Source organism: Balaenoptera physalus (genome assembly GCF_965194825.1).
Source record: "Balaenoptera physalus genome assembly, chromosome: 10".
In the NCBI taxonomy this organism is placed as follows: domain Eukaryota; kingdom Metazoa; phylum Chordata; class Mammalia; order Artiodactyla; family Balaenopteridae; genus Balaenoptera; species Balaenoptera physalus.
Genome location: NC_138889.1, coordinates 26,992,238 through 27,007,836, shown reverse-complemented (window position 1 = coordinate 27,007,836; position 15,599 = coordinate 26,992,238). Strand labels below are relative to the sequence as shown.

Here is a 15,599-nt window from a genome sequence, read left to right as displayed (position 1 = left end):
CACTGAATATTCAATAGCTTAAACACCTATGAGATAATATGATCATGCTTATGTGTCTGCACTGAGACCACTTGCTATCAGCTCTCATTTATCACACTGTGGCTTCATTTGTTTGTAGGTACTGTGAAGTGAAATCCACCACCATCCAAAAAAGGACTCTCAAAGCAAGATCAGTCACAAACCACCTCAGTAAAATTAAGTTTTCCTTTGTACGTGATAAGGCTACATAGGTAATGAAACATTTTAGCTTAAATAAAAAATTTTGGGGGCTTCCCTGGTGGCGCAGTGGTTGAGAATCTGCCTGCCAATGCAGGGGACACGGGTTCGAGCCCTGGTCTGGGAGGATCCCACATGTGGCGGAGCAACTAGGCCCGTGAGCCACGGCTGCTGAGCCTGCGCGTCTGGAGCCTGCACTCCGCAGCAGGAGAGGCCGCGATGGTGAGAGGCCCACGCACCGCGATGAGGAGTGGTCCCCGCTTGCCGCAACTGGAGAAAGCCCTTGCACAGAAACGAAGATGACCCAACACAGCCAAAAAATAAATAAATAAATAAAGGAGTTCCTTAAAAAAAAAAAGATCTTTAAAAAAAAATTTTTTTTTTTATTTTATCCTTATTTACTTGTTAGATTCTGTCTAGTAGATTATATTCCACAAATATTTTGGGGTGAATAAATGAATGAATACATTCATCATAAATAATATATTTGAAAAAATAGGTGGTGTATCTTACATTTTTGGAGAGAAGGCTTCCTAAATTCCATTTATTTATGTCCTGGGCTTTCCTCCTTAAGCAAAATAAATCACCAGATTCATATACACAGATAACCAAAATAAGACAGCTAGCACAACAAGAACAATAGTAGTCATATGTATATCTATTCCTGAGGACCTGGCTATTCCTCATAAAGAAAAACTTACTTACTATAGTACCTACCTCAGGCCTAGCAGAGAATAGGTGATTGCTACACAATGAGGTATCACCTCACACCTGTCAGAATGGCGATTATCAAAAAGAAAAGAAATAACAAGTGTTGGCATGGATATGGGAAAAATGCAACCTTGCGCGCTGTTGGTAGGAATGTAAATTGGTTCAGCCACTGAGGAAAACAGTATGAAAGTTCCTCAAAAAATTAAAAATAGAACTACTATATGATCCAACAATTCCACTTCTGGGTATTTATTCAAAGGAATAAACACTAACTTGAAAAGATATGTGCTCCCTCATGTGCATTATTTACAACAGCCAAGACATGGAAGCAACCTAAATGTCCATTAATGGATGAAGAAAATGTGAGATACACACACACATACAAACACACACACACACATACACACACACATTATTCAGCCATAAAAAAGGAGGAAATTTTGCCATTTGTGACAACAGGGATGAACCTAGAGTGTATTATGCTAAGTGAAATAAGTCAGACAAGAAAGACAAACATTGGGTTGGCCAAAAAAGTTCGTTTGGGTTTTTCTGTAAGATGTTATGATCTCACTTGTATGTGGAATCTAAAAAAAACAAAACAAATGAAAAAACATAACAAAACAGAAGCAGACTCAGATACAGAGAACTGGTGGTTCCAATGGGGAGGTGGATGGAAGGATGAGTGAAATAGGTTAGGGAGATTAGGAGGTACAAACTTCCAAACTTACAAAATAAATTAGTCATGGGGATATAATGTATAGCATTACAATATTATTGACTATATTCTGTATTGCAACATATGGTAACTAGGCTTATCATGGTAATCCTCTTCCAACGTATAAAAATATCAAATTACTATCCTGTACACCTGAAACTAATATAATACTGTAAGTCAATTATACTTCAATTTTTAAAAAAAAACTGGAAAAAAAGTATATGCTTCCAGAGACACCAAATGGAGATAACAATTACAGCAGATTTTCAGTGCAACTAGAGGTAAGTTCTCCCCTCTTCACAAGTTTTAATTAAAAACTATAGAGGGGGGCAGAGTCAAGATGGTGGTGTGGGAAGATGCAGAGTTCGCGTCTCCCCACAACTGGGGCACCTGCCAGACTCTGGTCGGGGAGCCCAACACCCAAGGAGGATGGTAGGATGTGGGGGGACTGAGGCGGGCAGGAGAAGTGGAGGTTGGACAGGACCGGCACCGCTGAGGGGTGGCTGAGAGGGGAGAGGGGTTCCCACGCTTGGAGGGACCCTCAGGGGCTCGGATCAGGGGGGAGTGGGCCCAGCATTTCCCCTACCACATTGGCTGGAGAAGTCTGCCCAGTTCTCAGGCCACGTCCTACGCCCTCAGAGGTCCCCTCCAGGCTGGGTTAGTCCTGGGGGAGTAGGAGGGAGGCTGGGAGAGAAGGATAGGCAGGCAGGAGGAGCCCTCAGGACCAGAGGAGCAGGAAAGGAGCAGAGGGCATTTGTCCCTCCCACTTGGGCACAGGGAGCCTGCTGACCTCCCAGGCCAGTCCCCTGCCCTCCAAAGCCCCCTCCAGGCCTCATGGGCCCTGGGGGCATACGAGGGAGGCCAGGGAAATCAGCAGAGGCAGGTGGAAAGGGACCTCTGGGACCGGAGGAGCAGGAGAGGAGCGGAGGGCGTTTGCCCCACCCACTCAAGCCCAGGAAGCCTGTTGGGGTCCTGGGGGGGGGTCCCCCACCCTCTGAGACCAGGGGCAGGAGGCACTCCTGAGCCCCTTCTGCTCTGTTGAGCCTAAGCCACACCCCTCACCCCACCACAGCCTTTCCCAGCCCTGTTGGTCCTAAGCATAGGCCCACTCACTGCCCAAACATCACCCCTGCTTAGGCCCCACCCTCCACAGCCAAGGCCGTTCCCACCTTTTTTCTACTGTTTTTTTACCATCCCGCAGAACTTGTGGGATCTTGGTTCATGAGCCGGGGTCGAGCCAAAGCTCCTGTAGTGGGAGCTCTGAGTCCAAACCACTGAACTAACAGAGAACCTCAGACCCCAGGGAATATTCATCAGAGTGAGGTCCCCCGGAGGTCCTCACCTCAGCACCAAGACCCACCTCTATCCAACAGCCTACAAACTGCAGTGTTGGAAGCCGCAGGCCAAACAACCAGGAAGACAGGAACACAATCACACTCATTAAAAAAAGGAAAAAAAAAACCAATGAGACAGCAAAAAAATATGTCACAGATGAAGGGGCAAGGTAAAAACCTACAAGACCAAATAAATGAAGAGGAAATAGGCAATCTACCTGAAAAGGAATTCAGAGTAATGATAGTAAACATGATCTAGAATCTCAGAAATAGAATGGAGACACGGATTGAGAAAATACAAGAAATGTTTAACAAAGATCTAGAAGAATTAAAGAACAAAAAAACAAAGATGAACAACATAATAACTGGAATGAAAAATACACTAGACGGAATCAATAACAGAATAACTGAGGTAGAAGAACGAATAAGTAACCTGGAAGACAAAATGGTGGAAATAACTGCCAAGGAGCAGAATAAAGAAAAAAGAATGAAAAGAATTGAAGACAATCTCGGAGACCTCTGGGACAACACGAAATGCACCAACATTCAACTTATAGGGTCCCAGAAGAAGAAGAGAAAAAGAAAGCGTCTGAGAAAATATTTGAAGAGATTATAGTTGAAAACTTCCTTAACATGGGAAAGGAAATAGTCACCTAAGTCCAGGAAGCACAGAGAGTCCATACAGGATAAACCCTAGGAGAAACACACCAAGACACATATTAATCAAACTAACAAAAATTAAATTCAAAGAAAAAATATTAAAAGCAGCAAGGGAAAAACAATAAATAACATGCAAAGGAATCCCAATAAGGTTATCAGCGGATTTTTCAGCATAAACTCTGCAGGTCAGAAGGGAGTGGCAGGAAATACTTAAAGTGATGAAAGAGAAAAACCTAAAACCAAGATTACTCTACTGGCAAGGATCTCATTCAGATTCAATGGAGAAGTCAAAAGCTTTTCAGAAAAGCAAAAGCTAAGAGAATTCAGCACCACCAAACCAGCTTTACAACAAATGCTAAAGAAACTTCTCTAGGCGGGAAACACGAGAAGAAAAAGACCCACAAAAACAAACCCAAAACAATTAAGAAAATGGTAATAGAAACATACATATCAATAACCTTGAATGTAAATAGATTAAAGGCCCCCCCCCCCAAAAAGACACAGACTGGCTGAATGGATACAAAAAACAAGACCCATATACACTGTCTACAAGAGACCCACTTCAGACCTAGGGACACATAAAGACTGAAAGTGAAGGGACAGAAAAAGATATTCCATGCAAATGGAAATCAAAAGAAAGCTGGAGTAGCAATACTCGTATCAGATAAAATAGACTATAAAATAAAGACTGTTACAAGAGATAAGGAAGGACACTACATAATGATCAAGAGATTAATCTAAAAAAGAAGATATAACAATTGTAACTGTTTATGCACCCAACATAGGAGCACCTCAATACATAAGGCAAATGCTAACAACCATGAAAGGGGAAATAGTAACACAATAATAGTGGGGGACTTTAACACCCCACTTACACCAATGGACAGATCATCCAAACATTAAATAAGGAAACACAAGCTTTAAATGACACAATATACCAGATAGATTTAACTGATATTTATAGAACATTCCACCCAAAAGTGGCAGAATACACTTTCTTCTCAAGTGCACACGGAACATTCTCCAGGATAGATCCCATCTTGGGACACAAATCAAGACTCTGAAAATTTAAGAAAATTGAAATTGTATGCAGCATCTTTTCTGACCACAACGTTATGAGATTAGAAATCAATTACAGGAAAAAAACTGTAAAAAACATAAATACATGGAGGCTAAACAGTGCACTACTAAATAACCAAGAGATCATTGAAGAAGTCAAAGAAGAAATAAAAAAATACATACAAACAAATGACAACGAAAACACAATAACCCAAAACCTGTGGGACACAGCAAAATCAGTTCTAAGAAGGAAGTTTATAGCAATTCAATCTCACCTCAAGAAACAAGAAAAATCTCAAATAAACAATCTAACCCTACACCTAAAGCAACTAGAGAAAGAAGAACAAAGAAAACCCAAAGTCAGTAGAAGGAAAGAAATCATAAAGATCAGAGCAGAAATAAATGAAATAGAAATGAAGAAAACAATAGCAAAGATCAATAAAACTAAAAGCTGGTTCTTTGAGAAGATAAACAACATTGATAAGGCCAGACTCATCAAGAAAAAAAGGGAGAGGACGCAAATCAATAAAATTAGAAATGAAAAAGGATAAGTCACATTTGACACCATAGAAATACAAAGGATTATAAGAGACTACTACGAACAACTATATGCCAATAAAACGGACAACCACGAAGAAATGGACAAATTCTTGGAAAGGTACAATTTTCCAAGACTGAACCAGGAAGAATTAGAAAATATAAACAGACCTATCACAAGTAATGATATTGAAACCATAATTTAAAATTTTCCAACAAACAGAAGTCCAAGACCAGATGGCTCCAAAGGCGAATTCCATCTAACATTTAGAGAAGAGCTAACACCCATCCTTCTCAAACTCTTCCAAAAAATTGCAGAGGGAGGAACACTCCCAAATTCATTATACGAAGCCACCATCACCCTGATATGAAAACCAGAAAAATATATCACAAAAAAAGAAAATTATAGACCAATATCACTGATGAACATAGATGCAAAAATCCTGAACAAAATACTAGCAAACAGAATCCAACAACATATTAAAAGGATCATACACCATGATCAAGTAGGATTTATCCCATGGATGCAAGGATTCTTCAATATACACAAATCAATCAATGTGATACACCATATTAACAAATTAAGGAATAAAAACCATATGATCATCTCAATAGATGCAGAAAAGCTTTTGACAAAATTCAACACCCATTTATGATAAAAACTCTCCAGAAAATGGGCATAGAGGGAACCTACCTCAACATAATAAAGGCCATATATGACCAACCCACAGCAAACAGCATAAGCAATGGTGAAAAACTGAAAGCATTTCCACTAAGATCAGCAACAAGACAAGGATGTCCACTCTCATCACTCTTATTCAACATAGTTTTGGAAGTCCTAGCCACGGCAATCAGAGAAGCAAGAGAAATAAAAGGAATACAAATTGGAAAAGAAGAAGTAAAACTGTCACTGTTTGCAGATGATATGATACTATACATAGAGAGTCCTAAAGATGCAACCAGAAGACTACTAGAACTAATCAATGAAATTGGTAAGGTTTCAGGATACAAAATTAATGCACAGAAATCTCTGGCGTTCCTATACACTAACAACAAAAAAATCAAAAAGAGAAATTAAGGAAACACTCCCATTTACCATCACAACAAAAAGAATAAAATACCTAGGAATAAACCTACGAAAGGAGACAAAAGACTTACTCAGAAAACTATAACACACTGATGAAAGGAATCAAAGATGACATAAACAGATGGAGAAATACACCATGTTCTTGGAATGGAAGAATCAATATTGTGAAAATGACAATACTACCCAAAGCAATCTACAGATTCAATGCAATCCCTATCAAACTACCAAGGGCATTCTTCACAGAATTAGAACAAAAAAATTTTACAATTCATATAGAAATACAAAAGACCGCAAATAGCCAAAGCAATCTTGACAAAGAAAAACGGAGTTGGAGGAATCAAGCTCCCAATTTCAAATTATACTACAAAGCCACAGTAATCAAGACAGTATGGTGCTGGCACAAAAACAGAAATATAGATCAATGGTAAAGGATAGACAGCCCAGAGATAAACCCACGCACATATGGTCACCTTATTCATGACAAAGGAGGCAAGGATATACAATGGAGAAAAGACAGCCTCTTCAATAAGTGGTGCTGGGAAAACTGGACAGCTACATGTAAAAGAATGAAATTAGAACACTCCCCAACACCATACACAAAAATAAACTCAAAATGGATTAAAGACTTAAATGTAAGACCAGACACTATAAAACTCTTAGAGGAAAATATAGGTAGAACACTCTATGACATAAATCACAGCAAGATCTTTTTTGACCCACGTCCTAGAGAAATGTAAATAAAAACAAGAATAAACAAATGGGACCTAATGAAACTTAAAAGCTTTTGCACAGCAAAGGAAACCATAAACAAGATGAAAAGACAACCCTCAGAATGGGAGGAAATATTTGCAAATGAACCAATGGACAAAGGATTAATCTCCAAAATATACAAACAGTACATGGAGCTCAATATCAAAAAAACAAACAATTCAATTAAAAAATGGGTGAAAGACCTAAATAGACATCTCACCAAAGAAGACATACAGATGGCCAAGAGGCACATGAAAAGATGCTCAACATCACAAATTATTAGAGAAATGCAAATCAAGACTACAATGAGGTATCACCTCAGACCAGTCACAATGGCCATTATCAAAAAATCTAGAAACATGGGCTTCCCTGGTGGTGCAGTGGTTGAGAATCTGCCTGCCAATGCAGGGGACACGGGTTCGAGCCCTGGTCTGGGAAGATCCCACATGCCGCGGAGCAACTGGGCCCATGAGTCACAATTACTGAGCCTGCGCGTCTGAAGCCTGTGCTCCGCAACAAGAGAGGCTGCGATAGTGAGAGGCCTGAGCACCGCGATGAAGAGTGGCCCCCTCTTGCCACAACTAGAGAAAGCCCTTGCACAGAAACGAAGACACAACACAGCCATAAATAAATAAATTAATTAATTTTTAAAAAAATCTAGAAACAATAAATGGTGGAAAGGGTGTGGTGAAAAGTGAAGCCTCCTCCACTGTTGGTGGGAATGCAAACTGATACAACCACTATGGAGAACAGTATGGAGGTTCCTTAAAAAACTAAAAATAGAAGTATCCTATGACCCAGCAATCCCAATACTGGGCATATACCCTGAGAAAACCATAAGTCAAAAAGAGACATGCACCACAATGTTCATTGCAGCACTATTTACAATAGCCAGGACATGTAACCAACCTAAATGTCCGTTGACAGATGAATGGATAAAGAACATGTGGCACATATATACAATGGAATATTACTCAGCCATAAAAAGAAATGAAATTGAGTTATTTGTAGTGAGGTGGATGGACCTAGGGTCTGTCATACAGAGTGAAGCAAGTCAGAAAGAGAAAAACAAATACCATATGATAACACATATATGTGGAATCTAAAGGGAAAAAAATGGTACTGATGAACCTAGTGGCAAGGCAGGAATAAATACGTAGACATAGAGAATGGACTTGAGGACATGGGGGAGGGGAGGGGGAAGCTGGGGCGAAGTGAGAGTAGCATCGACATGTATACACTACCAAATGTAAATAGCTAGTGGGAAGCAGTAGCATAGCACAGGGAGATCAGGTAGGTGCTTTGCAATGACGGAGAGATGGGAGATAGGGAGGGTGGGAGGGAGGCTCAAGAGGGAAGGGATATGGGGATATATGTATGCATATGGTTGACTCACTTTGTTGTACAACAGAAACTAACACAGTATTGTGAAGCAATTATACCCCAATAAAGATCTATTAAAAAAATAAAAACTATATACTGGGACTTCCCTGGTGGTCCAGTGGTTAAGACTTCACCTTCCAGTGCAGGAGGTGTGGGTTCGATCCCTGGTCCTGGGGAGCTAAGATCCCACATGCCTCGTGGCCAAAAAACGAAAACATAAAACAGAAGCAATATTGTAACAAATTCAATAAAGACTTTAAAAATGGTCCACATCAGAAAAAAACAACTATATAATGAACTTTTAGGGTGTTGGAGGAACACTTAGGCCCCATTTTTTATATTTCCCTAGGAATGGAGAGAATCTCTATAGGAGTGAAAGTAATTAAGAAGAACAAACCTCGCTTTTCTCCATTTCTTCACTTCCAACTCCCCAGGAGAGAAGGCATACCTCAGCTGATTGGTTTGCCTGGAGCCAAACCTGCTTGGGTGAGCCCTTTTCTCTCTCTTTCTCAAATCCCGCTGGTTTGCAGCGTCTAATTTATGCTTCCTCACGTCCTCTGTTATAGGGGCAGCCTCTGCCTCTATAGGAAAAGTCTCCAGTTGTACTAGTGTAAAGGACAGTATGTCTAATTCATAGGTGAATTATTAATAAGTCCACTTGGCTACAGATCCAAAGCCATGATCTTCCATGTTTTCTCAGTAGTTAAGCTGACAATCTGATATTCATTTATCTTTCATTTCATTTCTCAATTGGTTACACAGGAGGAAAAAACAAAGATATTCTTTACTGGTCCCCTAAAGCTACAAGCCAGGATAAGAGGTAAAATTAAAATAAACCAGACAGAGAAGAGCTCTTTTCCCTTCCTGTCCTCATTATTTTTGAAAGCACTTAATAAGAATCCACACATGTAGTTGATAAGATGGTTCTGTCTTATCAAATACACTAGCTCTGTAGTCACAGTATCGACATAATCACACAAGCTCAGCAAAAGTTAAAAAGCCAAAGCACTATAGCTAGTGATGAGAACTAAGCAAATGCAAAAAAATACTAGTAAACAGTACTTGCATCCAGGAACAAGATCAGATTTTGAAACAACCTCATATTTTAAAGATTGTTGTAGATTTGAAATTCTGATTTCTCTTTTTTTTTAATTGGAATATAATTGCTTTACAATGTTGTGTTAGTTTCTGTTGTACAATGCAGTGAATCAGCTATATGTATATCTCCTCCCTCTTTTTTTTAAATAAATTTATTTATTTATTTTATTTTTGGCTGCATTGGGTCTTCGTTGCTGCGCACGGCCTTTCTCTAGTTGTGGCGAACGAGGGCTACTCCTCGTTGCGGTACACGGGCTTCTCATTGCAGTGGTTTCTCTTGTTGCGGAGCATGGGCTCTAGGCGTGCAGGATTCAGGAGTTGTAGCACGCAGGCTTAGTAGTTGTGGCGCACGGGCCCAGCTGCTCCGTAGCATGTGGGATCTTCCCGGACCAGGGCTCGAACCCATGTCCCCTGCATTGGCAGGCAGACTGTCAACCACTGAGCCATCAGGGAAGTCCTCTCCTCCCTCTTGGACCTCCCTCCCACCACCCCCATCCCACCCATCTAGGTCGTCACAGAATACCGAGCTGAGCTCCTTGAACTATACAGCAGGTTCCCACTAGCTATCCATTTTACACATGGTAGTGTATTTATGTCAAACCTAATCTCCCAATTCTTCCCATGTTCCCCTCCCGCTGCATGAACACATGTCCATTCTCTATGTCTACATCTCTATTCCTGCCCTGCAAATAGGTTCATCTGCACCATTTTTCTAGATTCTACATATATGCGTTAATATACGATATTTGTTTTCCTCTTTCTGGCTTACTTCACTCTGTATGACAGACTCTAGGTCCATCCACATCTCTGCAAATTACCCAATTTCATTCCTTTTTATGGCTGAATAATATTCCATTGTACATATGTACCACATCTTGAAATGTCATTGGACATTTTGGTTGTTTCTATGTCCTAGCTACTGTAAACAGTGCTGCAATGAACATTGGGGTACATGTGTCCTTTTCAATTATGGTTTTCTCAGGGTATATGCCCAGTAGTGGGATTGCTGGATCATATGATAGTTCTATTTTTAGTTTTTTAAGGAACCTCCATACTGGTCTCCACAGTGGCTGTATCAGTTTACATTCCCAGCAACAGTGCAAAAGGGTTCCCTTTTCTCCACACCCTCTCCAGCATTTATTGCTTGTAGATTTTTTGATGATGGCCATTCTGACCAATGTGAGGTGATACCTCATTGTAGTTTTGACTTGCATTTCTCTAATAATTACAGATGTTGAGCATCTTTTCAAGTGCCTCTAGGCCATCTGTATGTCTTCTTTGGTGAAATGTCTATTTAGGTCTTCTGCCCATTTTTTAATTGGGTTGTTTGTTTTTTTGATATTGAGCTGCATGAGCTGTTTGTATATTTTGGAGATTAAGCCTTTGTCCGTTGCTTCATTTGCAAATATTTCCTCCCATTCTGAGGTTGTCTTTTCATCTTGTTTATGGTTTCCTTTGCTGTTCAAAAGCTTTTAAGTTGATTTCTATCTAAAATTCTATCTGCAGTTTGCAAGGACTGCTTTAAATCACACTTTTGATAGTTTCTTTAGCAGTTCAAATAAAGTACAACTATTAAAAACAAGTCAGTGGGGCTTCCCTGGTGGCGCAGTGGTTGGGAATCTGCCTGCCAATGCAGGGGACACGGGTTGGAGCCCTGGTCTGGGAAGATCCCACATGCCGCGGAGCAACTAGGCCCGTGAGTCACAACTACTGAGCCTGCGCGTCTGGAGCTTGTGCTCCGCAACAAGAGAGGCCGTGACAGTGAGAGGCCCGTGCACCACGATGAAGAGTGGCCCCCGCTCGCCGCAACTAGAGAAGGTCCTCGCGCAGAAATGAAGACCCAACACAGCCAAAAATAAATTAATTAATTAATTAATTTAAAAAAACCCAAGTCAATGAATAAACATGAACCTCTTATTCTTCATTTGTAAAGATAAGGACATTACCCTCTACTGCTCAAAGTTGTTGAAGGGACTGAATCATATACTATACGTGAAAAAGTTTATCACAATTCCAGACACATTTTACTTTTCTTTTATCTATAGCCTGCAGCTACTATCTTTAGCCACTAGATGGCAATGCTGCTACAGTAAATTATTGCAAAATGGAAGTCTGGATTTTATTTAACTTCTAAAAGTAAAATGTGTAAAAATTAACTTACAGGACTTTTCCTGGCATCTGATGAACTGATAGATAAAACTTTGGACACCTAAAAGAAGAGACTGTGATAATTTCACACTCTGTAAGAAATGAAACTGCTAATGGTGCCTTTACATTTCATTTTTAAATCTTAATTCAATTGGATTAAGAAACGTGAGAAATCCTACGAAAAGGGCATTGTATAAGGTAAGGCATTTGCTGATAGCTAATAAAAATGTTTGAATATTTACCTCTGCCCCCAAACTGAGAGAAACGATCTCATCCTCAAACGCAGAATGCGTGTCAACATGAGCAGGAATTCCTGAGATGGCAGATAGGATAACAGGTCACTTCATTTTTCCTTTTAGTAGATTTAAGACAACTCTAAATATAGCCTCACAGTATTACAGTGAAAACATCATTTGATAAACAGGAATGTACTGTAATTTTAGTTAAAAGGAAACATTTAAGGTGAATGTGAATAAAATTAAACTAAGTCTAAACTAAAAGTATAACTTCATGTTAAAGCACTATAGTGACCTGACTGTAAAATCAAGATTTGAGAGTCACTCCTTAACTAGGACATTTACCCAATCCCAGCCCAAGAGGAATTGTGAAAGATAACTAACAAAGTCATTTTGACCTCTGAATACTGGATTCCCAAGTACTTGTAGAACAAAAACAACAGCCAGGTGTGAAGACTAATCTTATCAATAATTAAGAGATGGCTTCTTCCACCAGTCTCTCAATCTATGTTAAATGAGTATCTCTTACTTGAAAGGAACTTTGCTACATGGTGAGAGTACCTAAAGCTAGTAAGACAATCCCTGTCCTCAAGGAGCTTATAGACCAATGGAAAGACAGATAGGTAAATAAGCTATCATAAAACATCCTGATAAATGCAGAGAAGGAAAAAAACCCACAACTCCTGCCATTAATAAAACCCTCAATATCATTTGATTAGTACAAATATCAGATGAAGATGCTGCTAACAAGTGCAAAAAATCAATAACATAAAGATTTTTTACTAAAATATCATCCTAGAATTGTCTTCCACATTCTCAACAGAAGAGAAAGAAGAGCATGATGATCCAACCAGTTAGCCTTCTTCTATGTACCTGTAAATTATTTGATTTCTTCCATTTTACATGCCTCCTTTGTTTTTAAAGCAATCTTCTCCCTCTCTAAAAAAAAATGTTGAGGGAGAACAAAAGAAAAATCACAAATAGCAACTGTGTCTGTTTACACTTAGAGATGCAAATTCCTCAAGAGACTGAGTGTAGAATTGCAAATGGATTGAAATCAACACAGGTAACAAACATAAGCAAATTAAGAGTCAGTTCCAGCTAAAAAATACTATCTTTGATCTTAGAGAGTTATATAACCCACTTAGTTATGAAATATATGACTGGAATTTTAGAAGAAGAAATATTCACCATGCCCAGGTTCATACTGGTTAACAGTCAGTTGATCAGGTTTATGTTTAATGAAACCTTCCTTCAACCATTTCTCCAAAATGCTATCACAAATGTCCGGAAGACCTGAAACCGGTAATCATAAAGGTGAAACATATTAAAATATTTACTTTGCATATGTTACCCAAGAATGAAAAAACAGTCACTATGATAAAAATCACACAGCTTTTAGTTTAGTGGTCAGATCCAAACATAATAGTAAACTCACAAGCAAAGTAAAATAAAAACAAAATTTTAAGAATCTTTTAAAGTTATTTTATTGATTTTATCAAATAAAATGTACAAAAGAACAATTTTGCAGAAAACAATTTTGGTATTTTGTAAAACAGAAATAAAATGATAAAATTTACTATATTATATATTGGAAATTAGCCTGACCACTTTCTTTTTTGTTATTTTAAATTATTAATTTACTTTATATTTAATTATATTAAATTATTTCTTTTTAAAATCATGCTTTTCAAAGTGGGACTAACTTACTTTTATTGGAGTCATAAATGTTATTTCATGAGGCAAAGGAAATCTTTAAATAAGATGAAAGTCATAAAAATACAGATAAATTTAACTCCAACAAAGAATTCTACCAAAGGATTAATATCCTGATTATACAGTAAATTCTTATTAATATATTTGACCACCCGTTAGAAAAAACTGGTAAAGAAGATGAAAAAGAATTCACAGAAAAGGAAATAAAAATGGTCAACCTCACTAGCAATCAGGTGATTATAAAGTTAGAAGTTTTACAATATCACATGCTGCTAGGGGTAGGGGGAAGGAGGTACACACTTCGTGAGAGTATGTTGGTATAGCTTTTTTAGGGTGCAATTTGTCAGTGTCTATTGACATTTTTAAATGAACATAACTCTGACACAATTCTAATTTAGTAGTTTCCCTTGAGCAACTCTTGCTTTAATGCAGAAAGACGTGTGTACAAAGATCACTACAGCACAACTTGTAAAAGCTAAAAACTAGAAATAACCTAAATGTCTAGCAAAAGGAAATTAACTGAATAAGCTATTATTGAACACTCAATAAAATGAAAACCTATATAAGATCTCTAAGACATACTGTGAAAATGTGGTAATATATGAATATACAATTTATAACATACAATGTAATACTACGTGTTAACACCTATATACGTTTACAGGTTATTTGGATGTAAACTCATTTATAAGGATTGAAATAGTATACACTAAACTGTTAATGGTACTACTTCTGAAGAGGAGTATGGGAGTATGGATAGTGTTCAAGAGAAATTAAATTTAGCTTTATTTGTATGTATAACATTTTTAACACAAAACTACACTATTTAGTTAATTAAAATGGTTTAAATTTAATCAACTGTTTCATAAGTTTACCTACAAATGACATGAAAAATAATCTCAACCATGATATCCTAATATATTAATTTTTTTTCTGTACCAGCCCTTATTATTTATTAACAATTACTGGGTTTCCCTCGTGGTGCAGTGGTTAAGAATCCGCCTGCCAATGCAGGGGACACGGGTTCGACCCCTGTTCCAGGAAGATCCCACATGCTGCGGAGCAACTAAGCCTGTGTGCCACAACTACTGAGCCTGCGCTCTAGAGCCCACGAGCCACAACTACTGAGCCCATGTGCCACAACTAGTGAAGCATATGCACCTAGAGCCCATGCTCCGCAACAAAAGCCACCGCAATGAGAAGCCCGTGCACCACAACAAAGAGTAGCCCCAACTCGCCACAACTAGAGAAAGCCTGCGTGCAGCAATGAAGACCCAATGCAGCCAAAAATAAATAAATTAAACAAATAAATAAATAAAATTTTTTTTTAATGTATAAAAAAAAACAACAATTACTTACCCCCAGGTAATGGCTTATCTTTATCTACATGGTTGTTCTCATAGTGGAATTCATAGCCAAAATGCTTTACTCTTCTGTGTTTTAAGGATTTTTGAACTGTATGAAGAGAAGAGAGTAAACTGTATAGGAGAAAAAGAATTTCATTCCTCATATATTTCAAAGTCAACTTTATGAATAAGGATTGGTTTAGTAATGGTAACTTTTGTTAATGCTAAATTATTGTCTTTAGTAAAATGAAACATTCTACCTCATAGCTGCTATTCTTTTAAGTCTAAAATTGAAACAAACTTTTAAGGGTTTCACCCAGTCAATCTGAAAGAGCTAAACACGTCCACTGCCACTCACAAGATTGCTAATGATCTGGAAAAGAGTCAAAGTAACTGATTTGTAAATTTCTCCATGAGGTTCTTACTACATTATAATGATATGTTACTGAACTGCTGATTCCTCATAGGAAATTTGTCTTAGGGTAGAGAGAACCAAATAAGACAATATAGGGTTGTCCCTGGGTATCCTTGGGGGATTGGTTCCCTCAAATACCAAAATCCAAGGACGATAAAAGTCTCTTACATAAAATAGTGCAGTATTTG

At 38.4% G+C, this 15,599-nt stretch overlaps 1 protein-coding gene across 4 annotated transcripts in view; it reads right to left on the bottom strand.

Annotated features, from left to right (window-relative positions):
- ALKBH8 (alkB homolog 8, tRNA methyltransferase) overlaps positions 1-15,599 on the bottom strand; it is a 78,117-nt gene that overhangs the window by 37,787 nt on the left and 24,731 nt on the right. For all 4 annotated transcript variants that reach the window (XM_082409496.1, XM_082409497.1, XM_082409495.1 and 1 more), the window contains exons 5-7: positions 15,010-15,105; positions 13,126-13,230; positions 11,941-12,011 (exon numbers count right to left, since the gene is read on the bottom strand). In XM_082409496.1, the coding sequence (XP_082265622.1) occupies positions 11,941-12,011; positions 13,126-13,230; positions 15,010-15,105 (272 nt within the window). The remainder of the gene's footprint in view (positions 1-11,940; positions 12,012-13,125; positions 13,231-15,009; positions 15,106-15,599) is intronic.